The following is a 16,641-nucleotide window of genomic DNA, read 5'->3' as shown; positions in this document are numbered from 1 at the left end:
CTTTAAAAATTTTAAAGTTATATAAACATGCATTAAGCGGACAACTATATTAACTGGACAGAAAGGCTGGTAACCAGATATTGAGAAAGTAGCCTTAAATTCGTATTTTCCCATGGATCCGCACCTGAGCAAAGCTGATTTAGGTGCGTTCCAAAGTAAACGGAACAAATTTTTTTTCCGAAAAGGAAGAAGTAGCACGGWGCCATATCAGGTGAATACGGGGGGGCGGGGTCAAATAACCGTCCTTTGTCTATTTGTGCGGAACAAACCGTGCACACACCTTTCGTAAGCCCAAATGTTCAATTAAAATGCGATAAATCGATATTTTGGAGATGTTCAATTYCATTTCAATGAATTTCAATGATGATTTCGCTGATTTTTGATGAGTTCACGCASAGTATCGATGGAATTTCCGGTGRTCACGGATTTTGAKTGGCCYACATGTTGATCGTCATCTACRCCCTCACGACCACTTTGAACCACTCGTGACTCTGCTACGGGATAGGCATGAATCTTTGTACGAAGCTCATTTTCGTACCGATAACACAAACATACTGACACTTAAAACGCAATAACTTCACTTCCAATCAATGAAATGACATGACAATTTGCGCAATAGTCGACATATAGATGGCGCCACCAGGGGCACTAGATTCTAAAAGCCCTGTTTACTTTGGAACGCACCTTGTATAACTGTTATATAAACTGAACGATAAAAATTAAGTTCTTGTAAGGAATTTTTTTTTATTTGACAAGATATCTCAATAAAATTTTGCATGAATTATTTTCCAACTCAATACTATAATATTTTAAATTTTGTTTTAAAGTGGAGTTATGCAGACAGACAGCTCCCTTAGGAAAGAGTAATTTCAAAAATATTTCGTTGATAGACGGTTAATTCATTATAGCATTTAGTATAGGTTTCAGAAATGYTTGAATTTACTATGTTATGGTTTAGTTTTGTCAGTATTGTGTATATAGTTTAAAGCCCTAAGAACCTTCGTCTCCAACTTACATGCTCTCAATTTAAGTTTTATAAAACCTTTAAGAGCCTAAGTAAATAATTTCAGCATTCTCAAAACGTTTTTGAACTTTTTGAGACTTTGACTTTTGAAACATGGGAAAACACACTGAGGGGGTTCTGTATACAATTAATTCATACTACCTTTAAGTATTAGTTCGTTGTTAAAGAGATGATCAGAAGATCCGATTAAAGTATACTGAACTAGTTTTAAATCTACTTCTTCCAGCAATACTTGGAAAAAATAATAATGACTATTGTATTACAGTTTAACTGAGTATTTAACTTTGGAGCAACAATAAATACTTGGCTAGAAGGTCGTTTATTGGTCGAAGGTGGCTGTAAAAAGTTGCCTGCCCCCAACAAGTCCCTCTTTAGCCATCCTTACACATCACTGTGTATTTTAGGAATTTAGGAATTAATTTCTAATTAAAAAATTAATTACACGCTTTGTACATAACATTGTGGACAATACGATGTATGTGGTTTTTTCTGTCATATATAAGATGTTGACTTGAAATTGTCAGCCTAAAAAGAAGAGTTTAAATTGTGAGGAGTACTTGCTGTTTTTACCTACACTCAGGTACTTAAATATCGCTCATTGCCTCCTTATTAAGCTACTTAAATAAACTGTTCCATTATTATTATTATTACTATTATTAAGCGATTACGTATGTAAGTCTGGCTTTTTGATATGTTCAGTTGAAAAATAACAAAAATTCATTTACAGGCACGGTCGCGCTATCAAGGCAAACAGAATGGGAAAATGAAGCGCGAGTAATTTTCAGCTTCATCACACACATACTTATTTATACACCTGTGCATATGTATATGTATATAACCGCATGGGTGTGTGTGTGTGGATATAACCGCGAAGAAATTCGTATAGCGTGAGATTAGTGGTGTGTGTGGTAAAAGAAGAAAACACAGTTCCTGTGGCAGAGAAAGAGCGCAAGCACAAAAACCTGCTAAGTCAAGCAAGCGACCAAATCATTTAGCTGGGGGATTGTTCGCTAGCAACGCCAAGCAGCTGTTGGACAAGAACTGACTCCAAATCACAGGCGAACGCTTAAGAAATCGTAAAAGATCTTTTAACCGTCAGTCTAAGGTGAGCGCTCGACTAGTTCGGTTCGTGTATTGTAAAGCAAACGCTCGCTATTGCCATTCGCTGATCGCTGCTGTCGTTCCTTACGCTTTTCAAACGGAATTCCGCTTAATATTTTAACCATTAACCCAAACCTTGGCTCAAAAGAGAAACGTTACATGCATAAAAATAAACATATAATTAAGAATTCAAAAAGTCACACACACATATTCGTACATATGATTTAAGTGATCGATAAGTGAAAAGTGAATTGAGATTTCTTTTTATGTAAATGTGCACATTTTTTGAATTGTTTATATTTATAATATAAAGGCAATTTGAGAAAAGCATTCGTGGAGAGCGGCCCCTTTGGTTGTGACGTTGTGTTCTGTCTTCTTGGAAATAACTATCTGCTGTACAACAAATACGCGCATTACCCAAAATGGCATACCGGTGCTTTTGGAGAAGCATAACCAATGTAAGTGACCCCATTAAAAAACGAACAGGGAGAAAATCGTGTAGAAAATGGATGTTGTTGATTCTCTGCTCACTGCTTTTTGCTCAATGCAACAGCATGTTGGTGTTGTATTGKTGCATGGCTTTTCTGGCCATGAACGTCTCGAATACTGTTGCTGCTGTTCCCGACTTCGGTTTCTTCTTCGGTGGCAAACCAGTATCGCCTTCTACAATTTTGTCTGCTTACTGTTTTATTTATGTATTATGCATCTCTACATAAGTATGTACTATATATATTATAGGCAACTATGCGGGATTTTGTCTGTTAAAAAGTCAGYTTCACAAAAAGTTCTTCAAAGGATCAACATTGTCTATATGAATAAGGAAAATCGCAGCAATATACGCTCTAAAGTACTGTTCAGAAGTCAATTTATTTACATACATGTATTTAGGTACATATTCATGATAGCTCGACTCATGCATTTACGTTTTCAACGCTTTCTTTAAAATCAGGTGAAGTTGGTTTCTGTTTTTTTTTTCGGTTGCCTGGATATTTAGTTTTCTAACAATTCTGTGAGCAATTTGCGGTTTGCGCATAAAATTATTAATTAAGAAATTTAATCATTAAAGAGCTCTTTTTATACTCTTGCAAAATGTTGCTACAAAGTATAATAGTTTTGTTCACCTAACGGTTGTACGTTTCACCTAAAACTAATCGAGATGGATATAGAGTTATATACATATATATAATTGATCAGGATGACCAGACGATCGTAGTAGCAAGGAGCCCCTGTGGGMAAAAAATTTTGAAAAAGTGGGCTTCTAATAAGTTTACTGTGCATATCTCCTGAACTATAAAGCTACAACAACCAAATTCACATAGCGCAAATACTCGTACTATAAAAACGTCTGTCGATAGTGTGAAAATGGAAGAAATCGGATAATAACCCTGCTCACTCTGCATATAACGGTATTTTTCAAAACTACCACGAGCGCGATAAATCAATTACTAAATACTYCAGAGATATTAAGCTTTACCTCCGAAGTGGTATGATGAGGTAGTGTGAGAATTGGACGATAGGCGTGGCACTGACTGAATTAAGTACGTGGCGTTCTTCGTATATTCCTATGTCACATTGCAAAAATGGACAAAATCGAACTACTTCCCATTTGGCACAATTTWAAATTCCACTTGAATCCAGTACACAAGTCAAAAAGTAATTAATATAACAGGATATGTGGATTCAGAGAGATTCCTTTCCTGACAATAGTAAATTTCTGTAAAAACAAAAAATGTGTTGAATCGGGTAAATACTTCCCTGAGCTCTCATATAACTAATATCAGATTTTTCGAACATCCGGCCGACTTTACTCCATGTGAATGGTGGTTATACTCGTATTATATGTGAGGTATCTTAATGAAACCCTGAGAACATTTTTTAGTATGTGGCATGATAATAGTTAATAAATAAAATCGCATCGATATAACTCCACGAGGGAAACATCTGAGACCCAATAAAATGCTATATATTATATATCTGTTTGTCTGTCGGTATATGTACGAATTAGACYCTCAAGTTTTGAGATATTGATCTAATTATTTGCACACGTCTGTTTACTCCTAAGTTGCTACTCATTTGTCGGAACCGCCGATATTAGACAGCTGTGGTATATAGTTGCTATACAAACTGAACGATCGAATTTAAAATTTTGAGTGGAAGAGACCAAAGTTAACGTTAAGTTAAGTTTTGCTTCCATATAAATTTCTTCAAGTGTATTTATAGTTTATTTTAATATATACATAAATAAATCAGCACAAATCGGATTAAATGAATGCGGTCGGTGGTCGCTGCTGGCTCCTAAAACTTTTTAAAAATAAATGTTGTAGGGCAATCTGAGATATATACACTATAAGTTTATTATAAAATATTGTCAATAAGGGATATTATCGAATTTAAGACTGTTGACAGAAGCAATGCGATAATAATACAAATTAATTTGTAGCAATAATTATAATAAAAGAATAACATAGTAAAGTGAAATTTTATGCATTGCTATTTCAAATTGAATTCACTCAAAATATACATACTGTTTTATTGAAATGATCTTAATGAGGATAATGAGAATATTATCACACATACACATTTCTGCGTACACCCATATGATGAGCGAGATRATTATTCGAATGATTCATTTCGAATAAATCTGATTGCGAGGAGAGTAAAAAAACTAGGTTAAGCATATTCACGGAGAAAGAGCAATGGAAGCTCGCGGTCGAATTAACATATTTACATACACATACACATATACATACATTTACTGTAAGTACATACGATATTATAAAAAGTATTAAAATATTCAAGCGTAGTGGCGTGAAGCCCAACCCATTAACAGCGTCTTTCGAGTGTTTTTTGGTGAAACAAAACGCATTTTGGGTCAAACAGTTTTTTGGCGCTGAAGCGGTTGCAGAGATTTCAGAAAATTTGGTGTCAAATGGCAGTAATTACTGGCGTAATGCCAATGTCGGGTACCGCTTTGAGACTTTCGTTTTGATACGAACGCACAAGTTGGCGTGTTATTGTTGTTATTGCTGTGGAAATGTGATGGAAAATGAACATTAGCCTCCTCCGTCATCACATCATACACATAACGAACAGCATTCAACATCAATCTTAACTGCTCAATGTACATAATACCTGTGTATGCTTATACTTTGAGAATACTCGCAGGTAAGTGTGTATGTGTGTATATATGTGGCTTTGGGGGAATAACTATTATGCACAAAGTGAAATTCCTGCTTAAGGCGTTTGTAAAAGTAACTGGTTGCTGGTTGGAGAATTCCCACGACCATAGGAGTCAACGGTAAATGGAATGGATCCAAATATTTGAGCATTTTGTCTTCAAAGCACTGCGCATTTTTCCATAATATTGTGTGCAACCGTTAATAACCATAGTCAATGGGGCATTCATTCAAATCAACCATAAAGCAGGAAATTTGAAAATTTTATCAGTTGCTGTGCGGAATATTTTATACTAAACTAGAGAACCCGTCCACGCTTCACTGTGCCTGATACATAAATAATACCACTACTACCATACTAYATGATTTCTCTTAGTTAGATTATAATGATTAGTTAATGAGATATAGCATTTCTGTGAAGCAACTTCTGTTATTTTACAAAAATATGGATCATAAAGCATTTCTTGTGTAAATAAAGCATTGCTTTTTGGGGGAAAATACTGCTGAATTTGGGCTGAGGGAAATGTACCGTTAAGAAGATATTTGCTAAGTTGGAAACAGGCGAAATTAGCACCGAGGAAAATGATGCTCTAAAGGGGCGAAAGCTCTGTGAAAAGTGGGTGACTCCCAAGTTCATAATCCAACGCAAACACCGAATAACTGATTATGGGAAGTGTTTGAGTGCTCTCTAATCGGATTAAAGCTGGAATCCGGGTCTCAGGCGTTGGAAGACGAAAAATGCGACTGGAAATTACATGACATAAGTATTTTGGGATGCATGTGGTATAATACATACTCAGTGACTGATTACTGAGCCAGATTATAGATTATTCACTGCACTTCTTTTCTACTATTCTACTATAAATAAATAAAAAAATTTTAGGAAGAATCTGTTTAAAATTGTACGCATATGTTGAAATGATTSCTACAAACATGAATTTTGAACAAATGCCTATGATTTAAAATATARTTTTTGTATTTATGAGTTGTATTAAATTTTGACATAAAGAGATAAAARGTATCCTATGTCCTTACCCAGGTTCTAAGCTAACTCCCCACGAATTTTCAGCCAAATCGGTTGAGCCGTTCTTGAGTTATAAATGGTGTAACTAACAACAACTTTATTTTATATACATACATATATACAGATTATTAAAAATTATTTAGTCATTTCACTCAACATTAGTGAGTTTTTATCATCTTTTACCTAAACTCTAATAAGGGCATAAAGGATTATGCTTTATCTTTACATAACACAGGCTATTTATTAATACATACCTATCGACTATTCTCTTCTATCGTTATTTTGCAACCCTGTCGTAGATATTATTTCTTAAAGCATCAATGTCACGAGGCTCCTATCAGCATTCGCTTCTTTCTCCATAATAGAGACTTGACCACCAACGGGTATTGAAAAATCACACCATTTATGAGTTCGTATATTTTATATGTCTTTTCTTCTTTTCTATAATTTCAGTAGCAAATTTTATATTTCTGTGGACTAGTTTTACAAATTACTTAAGCGTTATGCAGTCATCTTCGATGCCATCACTTTAAACGTTAGGCGACACAAACCGGTACTGTGATGGATTTCAAGCGTAAAAGTGCTAAACGACTAGAAAATGTATGTATGTGAGTGCAGACATGTTGAAGTGTCTGGTGGACTGAAAAGAAGTTTGTGGATTGTTTATTTAGCCGGAAGCCATTACAGAAGATGAGACAACTGAAAACGGTGTTAAAACTGCTCGAAAGTATTATAAATGGAAGTGCGCTAAACTTTTGGCAGCTAGCAGGGGTAGCGCTATTTCCAATAATATTGCATAGAATGATATGTTGAATATTAATAAGTAAGATTGCTTATCGACTAAATGTTACCTGTTTTCCACATTATACATTAACTTGTCCAATTTGTTTGCAATAGTTTATTATTGTTGTGACAAGCTTTTATCAGTCGGTTAAAAAATTAACTGGAGAGCTATCAAAAGACTTAAGAAACGAACTTGAACTGAACAGCTGATGTAGCCGGTGTAGTGTGAAGTCTACTTAAAAACAAGAAAACACCGTAAATTTTTAGGTAGAAATGGGCGTGTTCAAAATTATAGAGCAAAATTGCAGATCAATATCTCAAAAATTGAAAGGCTAGTACGCGTACTTATAGACAGATGGACGGACAGACAGACAGAGGTGGTTAAATATATTTTATAAGGTGTCCGACGTTTTCATCAGGGTGTCACAAACTTCGTAGCAAGCCTTTTCAGGTTATAGTAAATAACGAAGGTTGCCAACTCACAACCTTAACGTAAAGTTTAACATTTTTGACAGCATACATAATCGGAACGTTTTGGCATACGAGCGCTTTGTGTTGTTTACAGTAACTTGAAATAATCATTTCGGCCAAAAAATGGAATTAAATTATTATTTTTTTAAATGCTTTATCTATTTAAAAATATTGTGTATTCAACTACTGATATGAGAAAAGGGGATTTAAACTATAGCTCAACGCAGACTAAATATCTTCAAATCAATTACAAAAAGTCCTTCTGAAATGATTTTATAAAAAATTAGATTAATATTTTATAGTTAGAACTAGCCAGAGCTTAGGTATTGCACTCGAGTATAAGCGTGTGGACTTACATATTTTTTCACTACAATATTAAAGATATTCGATTGATCGTGGTTGAAATAATTTGTATAACACATGAACTCTTAACCTAGCGAAGAACCATTAAGTTCTACAGACAGGTATAGTGTTAAATTTTTACTGATAACTTTCGAAGCCTGTTAAACCAATTCCTTAACTTATTTTTGGTCTCATACAATTTGCATAAAAAAGCTAACACAACTCATTAAATATGGTTTTACTTTAACATGTCGAACGGAAAAACAGCAAAACCAAGAAAAAATCTCATTATCAGTAGTCTACTTTCAATCCAAATTACATTTCCTTACTGAAATGTGTTGCGGAAATGCTAAGGCATACATATGGTACATACACATCTGCAAAGTAACACATGACAACTATTTTTATTTAGTAGAGTTCGTAACAAGTGACAAGCGATCATCAAGAGGCTTCGATGCTAATAGCTGTTAATGGATTTAATTGCAAGCAAACACATTCATTATTAGCCACGCACACACACAAACACTTATGTGTGCGGATGTGGAACAGAGATCACTGTGCTCTTCCGTTGTCCAACATAAGCATTAAGAACTCCTCTAAATATATATGCACACAGAGACACTGGACAGCATATATAGCATACTACATACAAATATACCTGTTATCGTTATTTGGTATTTATTTCTGACCGAACAGTAGCGGTGTGTATTTAATTTTGATCGCCAATACAATTTTTACTTCCACTTGACCATATATGGGTCAATGACCTCAATCTAACGGTGTTTGTCATTTTCTATATACCACATTGTGCGTATATTTGTAAACATACTGCAAGCGGTCACCACTTGGTGTCTTCAATCCCGAAAGCTTTCAGAGATGCAGAAGAATTACACCTCTATCTCCTTTGAATCTGGAGAACTGTCGTGAAAATCTATTGATAGGAGCAGATAATAATCAGGAAATACATATAGTATATCAGCAAAAGGATCTAGCATTTAAGAGAATTACTCCTAAAAAGAGCCAAATGATAAAAAAGTAGTAGGAATTGGAAAAAAAAATACAGCATAATATTAAAAAATAATTGCCAATGCTATTTAAATTAATGGGAAAAAAATCAATTAACCAATTCTTATAAWAAAAGAATCTGCAAAATGTTTGCATTGAATTATGCTCTCCAATTTCACACAATTTGTGTTAAATATTAAATAGCAAGTATTCTAAAGGATTTTTATTGAAAGTCTTAATATTATTTGAAGATAATAATTATTTGAATAGATAAATAATTATAGTTGCTAACTGAGATTTCTTATAACCTGTAAAAGTCAGCTGATCATTAGACTCGGTAGTGATTTCGAACCAACAAACATACCACAGCTTTCGGGTTTTACAGAAATAGCTTAAGCCGTTCTTTGTTCTGTCTATTTGTTTTGTTTGTTCTTAAGCTGTGTAGTGTTAGTTAGTTCACTTCTGTTGTTGTTTCTTTCTATGGAATGTTAGATGTGTGTGACCAACAAAAAGCTTAGAAGTACAAAAATGTCTCCGCACTTTTCTATGGCAACAATAGATAGCCCGAATAGAGCAGAATGATTGTTAACAGACGCACACGCGTGTTGATTTTTGCTCGTGCGGATATATGTATATGTAAGTATGGGTGTACGTTTGTACAATGTGCCACCGTATTGACGGAAAGACCTTCTATGGATCAATGCACAAGTCTTTCATTCTCTGCTTAAGAAAACTGATCAAAATAGAGCCAATGAAAACGTTAAACCCATTTATGGATAAGTATTAATACGCAATACGAAAATATTAAATGGTAAATAAATGACCCAAGTAATTTGTATGTATGTATAAAAGTGATATGTAAGAAGCCAAGGAATTAATTAATTTGATTGCGGTTWAACCAATTGTGTTATATGATACCAGGTCAGTGTGTAAAAACGAAAGTGTCTGTTTTGATTATTCTGTTCGTATTATTATTTAGATGTCGATATGTCAGTTGCGTTGGAAAGGGAAATTATAATTTCATGGGAGTAAAACAGTGTCGATTATCTACGCGAAAAGTTGATCAGAGTTGAGGTTAACGCAGCCATCTTTCAGACATCTTATTATGACCAAGAAAAATAAGGCATTTTCATGAGGTGCTTAGAGTAATTTAGGTTTTAGCCTCATTTTCATTCGAAAATTCTGCTGAAAGTGTTCCTTTTGTCAAGGGTTTTTTTGTTACTGTTTTACGGAAGCAGTCTTTGACTTTATACAGGATGCCTAGAGGCTTAAATTGCGAACAATCTTTTAATGATTCAAACTATTAAGACTAATTTAAAGAATGTACTTTAATCACAACTTTTATCATGCTATACGTGTAATTGTAATCCTGTCCACAGTAGGCGCTTCCTTCGTTTAATTTTATWTTAAACTATAATATAATTAATGTATAATATACATAAAGGTCTGAAAAGTCCTGAACCTTACTAATCAGCTCAATTTTATCTACATAGGAATTCAAAATTACCAATGGTTCAGTATCTATAATGGAAAGCAGCTTTTCGCAAAGAAATTCGCATTGTCATGAAAAACGAAACCCTTTTGAGCATTAATAGTTTTCGAAAGTTGTTCAATAAAAATGAATTTGGTGAAACAAAGTTTTTATTATTTCTTTTTCTTTTATTAAATCTCAAAACATAGCTTTTCTTTTTAACATTGCCGCTGGTGTATGGCATTAACGGCATTTCATTGTATAACTTCAATGCCTTTAAACCATGTAATAGGCGAAGAAAACAGATTTTGACTTCGTAACTGATAATTATGACGATGACGATTGACTAAAGTAGAAAGTCTCATTTGGTAGACTCGAGCAATAAAACGTAGGGTAACATTGGTTGGTCACTTTATGTCCACGTTTCTTACATATTAAAAAACAAAAACAAAGCAAAGAATAAAAAATTTGCTTGACAAGCTATTAATTCAATGACAACGTATGTCATTGCCCTTCATTGCAGGCTATTTACCTAAGCGCCTCTGCATAAGTATGTATTTACCTGCAATCTTCAAATAAGCATATATGTATATGCATAAGTAATTATATGTAAAAGACCACAGCATTAAACAGTGTTTACATTTTAATCGAATTGAAAAACTGGTACCTTTACAGTAAAAAAGCGAAGAAGAAGAGAATCATCGAAAAATAACTTGCCGTTATGAGTCGTACCGTGGGCAGTGAGATGAAAGTGCCGGGTGTTGGCGAGAGTGATTCACACGGTAGGCCATTAAGTCATACAAATGTACATACCAACGGCTATTTATGAAGCACGTGTGTGTGTATGTGTGGTAGCAAGTGCTATAGCCACTAAATCATATAGACACGACAGACTAACGACTCTGCATGCCGCGCATACATTTGCATGTATATATGTATGCAGTTTGATGGGCGAATGTAATAGCAAACTTGATCGTCTTCTTTATTAAGGCGACGGCTTGGCCATATAAAGAATTGAATAATAGAATTTCGCTTTCGTTTCTCGCGGCGAATGAAACTCAAACTACAAACAACTACAAATAAAGAGCAAATAAAAATCAAGCAAATTTGGCAATTAATATGATTTTTCCTTCATTATTTTACTAAGCATGTACAGTTGAGAGAAATTGGAATAGTAAGAAAAAAATTTAAAATATAAAATCAAAAGTAATGAATGGACATTCGTCGCCGCTGCGTACGATTTTGAAAAGAAAAGAAAGTTTGTCACTGGGCTTTCGTTGTATTCGCATGCCCAAGCCTTATTGCATGCCGATCACTTGTCAGTTCACAGAGTTTCTATGTATGTACATATGTATATGTATGTGGGTATATGATACCAATGAATATTATCGTATCATTTGCATTCTATAAACACTCTAAGCTTATGGAGGTTAGTGGGGCGGCATGCAGCAAATATTTACCGGCGCTGATTGAGTTCTCGGTTCATAGAAGTAATTAATTTGCTCTTTACTTTTACACTCTATGCATGGATCGACTACTTATGCAGAATTTTCGATACATACTATAGCGAAAAAGAAATTTATTTCAATCATAACAGCAAATTTTATTTCCCTTGATTTTAATTCAGAAGGAGAGGTAATCAGTGGGCGCATCAGCAGCACGTCGAGCGAATTACAAACTTAAATATATTATTATACCATACACACACACATATATGTATGTACATCACCACTTGTCTTGCTCTTCGCATAAAATCGTAATTAACAACTTCTAAAAGAGGAAGTTTGTAGTGAAAGTGAATGAGCTTATACACTCACTAACTTGGCTTGACCTATAAAGTTTAAAGAAGTCTCAAATTGATCGCCATATATAATCAAAAAATCGCGAAACAAGTCCACTCTCTTCACTTACATGTATGTAGCTACTTATGTACATATGTCTATAAAGTGTGTTTGTATGTATGGATAAAATTTCGCGTTTTAACTTTCACAYCAACTATTTCTTAGACAATGAAATCACTAACGAAAAATAAAACAGAATTGAATGTTAATAAAATGATAAAAATATACATATGCATATAGTTTTATAGACAAGTGTTAACAGTATCTATAGAAGAACAAAGCATTGTGAGCAAACGAAAGTGAATTCATGACTCGGAGCTGGTTTTATGCCACTTAAGAGTTACAGAAGTCAAAAAACTCATAACAATTTTTATAAATTAAATGACATTTAGTTCTACATACAAGCACGATAAAAAACTTTATTTGTTTGATTTTCGATTTAGAGGAGTAAAATGGCGAGGCATAATTSATTTTATGATTTTTAAGCAAATGTTTCACTGCTAAAATACTAAGATGCCTCGTTGGTAGGCGTAGGTAATAACTTTATTCAGATTGTATGAGAAATTAGTCAAATAAATAAAAAAAAAGAAAAAAAAAACCCTTACACCGAAGCTATAATATTCTTCACAGCTGTATTAGATATTGATCTCATTCAGTCAGTTTATATGATAGCTATTTGTTATAGTTCTCCGATCAGAAGAATTTGTTCGGAGAAAATAYTGTCATGAACATTGGCATCTAGTATCCCAATTTCATCAAAATCTCGACAAATGAAAAAGTATTTCATACAGAAATGTACAGTTTGTATGCTTGATATATGCAGTAGTGGTCCAATACATCAGCTTCTTGGGGAGGGGAGAACGTGCGGAAAAATCCAGATTGATGTWTCAAAAAGACGGACATGAATACCTTATTTTGTGTYCGACATTTTCTTCTAGGTGTTACAAACTTAAATAATATTAAAGTACACTYGAAAAGATTTTGATGATCAATAMATTTTTAAAAAATATTTAAAAAATTTCCAAAATAATGGCGTACTTATTTATGTTTACTAGGAAAACCTCACAACTAACTAACCTCAATCTCTATCACCTAACATGTTTGTTCTTTKTTCCAATATTGGCTTTTATTTTAGAATTGCTCTAATATTGTGTACCTAAAACTACCTCATAAAAACGAAACTGGATTTCAATATATTAGTTCCTCATACCTTATTTTAATTATTTCCTCATTCCTATTTCAACTAAACTGTATAATTGATCTTAAATTTTTTTTCGATTACAGATGAAGTTGGCTATTGTTATAATTGCACTAAGCATGCAGGTTGCGAGTGCGGCACTTTGGTCAAATTACGATACTGAAAAGGCGGAGAAATGTAGTGGCGGAGCGGGGTTGAAATATTTGTCCGGCAATGCGCTAATTGATTCTCCCAATTGTATGGGGCCGAACAACTCGCCCTATCCAAGGTAAAATAAAAWAGCTGTTGGACTCTAAAGTGAAACTTTAAAGTTGAAATCTGCACCATAATTTTTAACGYTTCTTAAAAAAAAGTAGTTATTAATAATTTTCTTTTACTCATCAGTGCGGCTGTGGCACGAACTTTCTCGAACTGGAACGGTAACTCCAGGCGTGGGCGTCAAAGTAAATTCCCCTCAACGCTAGATCCTGCGATAACAACGAATGCTCTATTACGTGCCTATGACGAAGTCAATAATGATATTCCTACAAGCAATCGTTATGGTGAGCTATTTCGATCCGTTTGATACCTGGCAACTTTTATAATTCTTTATTAAATTTTAAATCACATAGGTCGGTCTTTGTCAAATGCACCTGTCAGTCAATGTAGAGAAACGCCATCTCGTCTGTGCAAAACACGCTACAATACGACGGCGCCAATGTACGGAGTCAGTTTGACATCTGGACAGCCGGTTACCATTGTTCAAAAGTTCCCTGATCTGTTACAACAAGTCGTATTTGAAGTTTGCGAGTAAGTTGTTTTAATGAGAAAGATGTGTGATGATAATGGGTAGCAAAAGCAAAATTCGATTAGAAACGATATTTTATTAAATACTTAATTTCCTAACTCTTGATCCATTATGAGTTTTAAGAAGACTCCGTAACTTAGATATTTTTACGATTTACACTTCTTGTATCTTTCAAACGATTTTAGCTCTTACGCTGCTAAAAACTGTGTTCTGAATAGATGAACTTAAGAGTTTGCAAAAATAACAAGAAATAAACAAGTACAGAGTTTTAGGGCCAGTTAGTCAGAGCTTATTTGTTTTGCAACTCTCCATAACTCCTATTCATATATTGTAATACTTTAATAATTCATTTATTATTCTCCCCAGATCGGGTGAATGTGACGTTGTACGTGGTGAATGCACTCAGACATATGTGCCGTATCTATTTCTTGTAATTCCGTTGGGCCCAGTCACACTAACTGGTCAGGACTACGTATTGGTTGAGAGCGGTTGTGTATGCAAACCCAAATATTCTACGGGGGCCACGCAGGAGCCAAATATGATACCTTAGTTTATTTCCGGAACCAAATAAAGTTTAATTTGTTAATATCTGATATACTGCTACACAACAACATATTAACTAAACTGTTTAAAATGGACATTTGTACGCATAAATGATGTAACTTTTCGCTGTATTATATTTGCTACGAATGCCCATTTTTACTCTAAATAGGCTCGATTCAACAAGTTTTCTCTGTTGAATTTACAGTTATTAATATACAAACATATTTAGTTGTAAAATATTTATTATTATAAATATACATATTTATGATTTCACATTGAGATAAATATGCGTAAATATATTTCCCTAGAATAGTTGTATGTTGATTTCAAATAATTTAATTGAACAGCAAATTACTTGAATATTTAGGTTAAAGGGGCTTAAATTAATATTTGCAATATTATTGTTCATAAAAACAGTTAAAAACAAAAATTATGTAAGTGGTTAAAGAAAATATATGAGTGTCGYCATGCTAATAACTAAAGCAATACAATTATTTTTCGACATACAAGTTTTTCTTTCAAAATATTCTATTTAAAATATCGTATTTTCATATGTATGTATATCTATCTGTTTGTTTTCAAAATTATTTTGGTTCAAAACAATGTATTTTAAATAATTCTTTATACAAGATAAGAAAAAACATACAGACATATAATAAGAGTATATACAAACTAAATAAGTACGATATTTTAAATTCATAAATTTGTTATTAAGGGTTTCGTTATAAGTCAAATGTATGTGTGCCTCTTCGTAACAGTATATCAGAAATAATTAAATATACGCAMAAAATGTTAGGTTTAAGATTGCCTATTTATTGATTGCTTAAAAGTTTTCTCTATTAAATTATATTTAATATGTTTTATGCTAATGACATATATACAAATGAATACAAATATCTACCATAAATGAAAATAATATGTTATATATTAAGCTAGCGTTAATATTCTTGTATGTACACTCGTACCAAACGCACTCGCAAGTGCGGATTTGTTTTTTCAAATGGAATAAAAAACTATGAATGTATGTAGTATAAGAATTAAGGAGGAAAACTGAATTTTGCATTTACGTATGTATGTACATTTGTAACAAACAAATGATTGGAACATTCGTAACAAATAAATGATTTTAATAAACCATAATATCAASAAATATTAGTCTACTTCTGAAGCCTTTTTAATAAATATCAATTTAATATATTTTTCTAGTATATTATTTACATTTATGATTTGGAAACGGATATGGTAAGGTAATGAGTAGGTAGATGTACTCCTATCAAGACGATAGATTTGTGAAAGTAATTTATAGAGGTAAGTTAATTAAATAAGACAAGTTCGGGGAAACAATTTCACACTTCATTTAATCATCTAAATTCGATTATTCGTATTAATACTAAAAATAGCTTAAAACACCTTTATAGTAGGATGTATTTAGTAAAGAATTATAGTAACTTACTGTGACGAGGCAAAGTGTTACATTGGTATATTATTATTGTAATAAATTCACTTTAGCGCAAAGAAAACTACCACTTTAATAATCGACTTGATTTGATGTTAAAATTTTATTCAAAATAAATTGAAGCCGACTTATTATCTTCAACTAGAATTACACTGAAACTTCCTGTTCCTGTGGATTTGTCGTATTTGTTTGACATTCCTTTTAGCTTCGGCTGAAAACATATGTATATATGTATTTACAGGGAAGCTTAAAATTGTCAACAAATAACTTTAAGGAAATAAAAAATGAAATGTTTATCAACATTTAATTTGTCTATTCGAAAATATATGACACGAGATTTTAAAATGTGGGCATTAATTATAAGATGATCCTGAATACCGATGTCWTGAATTATAATAATAATCGTAGAACACTTTAAA

The 16,641-nt window shown here is 33.2% G+C and overlaps 1 protein-coding gene across 1 annotated transcript; it reads left to right on the top strand.

Annotated features, from left to right (window-relative positions):
- The first annotated feature begins 2,073 nt into the window (after window positions 1–2,073).
- On the top strand, window positions 2,074–15,312 carry LOC108966883. Its single transcript, XM_018930020.1, has 5 exons — window positions 2,074–2,583; window positions 13,523–13,704; window positions 13,821–13,978; window positions 14,048–14,225; window positions 14,590–15,312. The coding sequence occupies exons 1-5, from the start codon at window positions 2,548–2,550 to the stop codon at window positions 14,771–14,773; spliced, it is 738 nt and encodes a 245-aa protein (XP_018785565.1). The 5' UTR covers window positions 2,074–2,547; the 3' UTR covers window positions 14,774–15,312.
- The last annotated feature ends 1,329 nt before the right edge of the window (window positions 15,313–16,641 follow it).

The sequence above is a fragment of the Bactrocera latifrons genome, unplaced genomic scaffold (assembly GCF_001853355.1).
Source record: "Bactrocera latifrons isolate USDA-ARS-PBARC rearing strain unplaced genomic scaffold, ASM185335v1 scaffold_170, whole genome shotgun sequence".
In the NCBI taxonomy this organism is placed as follows: Eukaryota; Metazoa; Arthropoda; class Insecta; order Diptera; family Tephritidae; genus Bactrocera; species Bactrocera latifrons.
The sequence above is the reverse complement of the archived record's forward strand: the minus strand, read 5'-3'. Positions and strand labels throughout refer to the sequence as shown.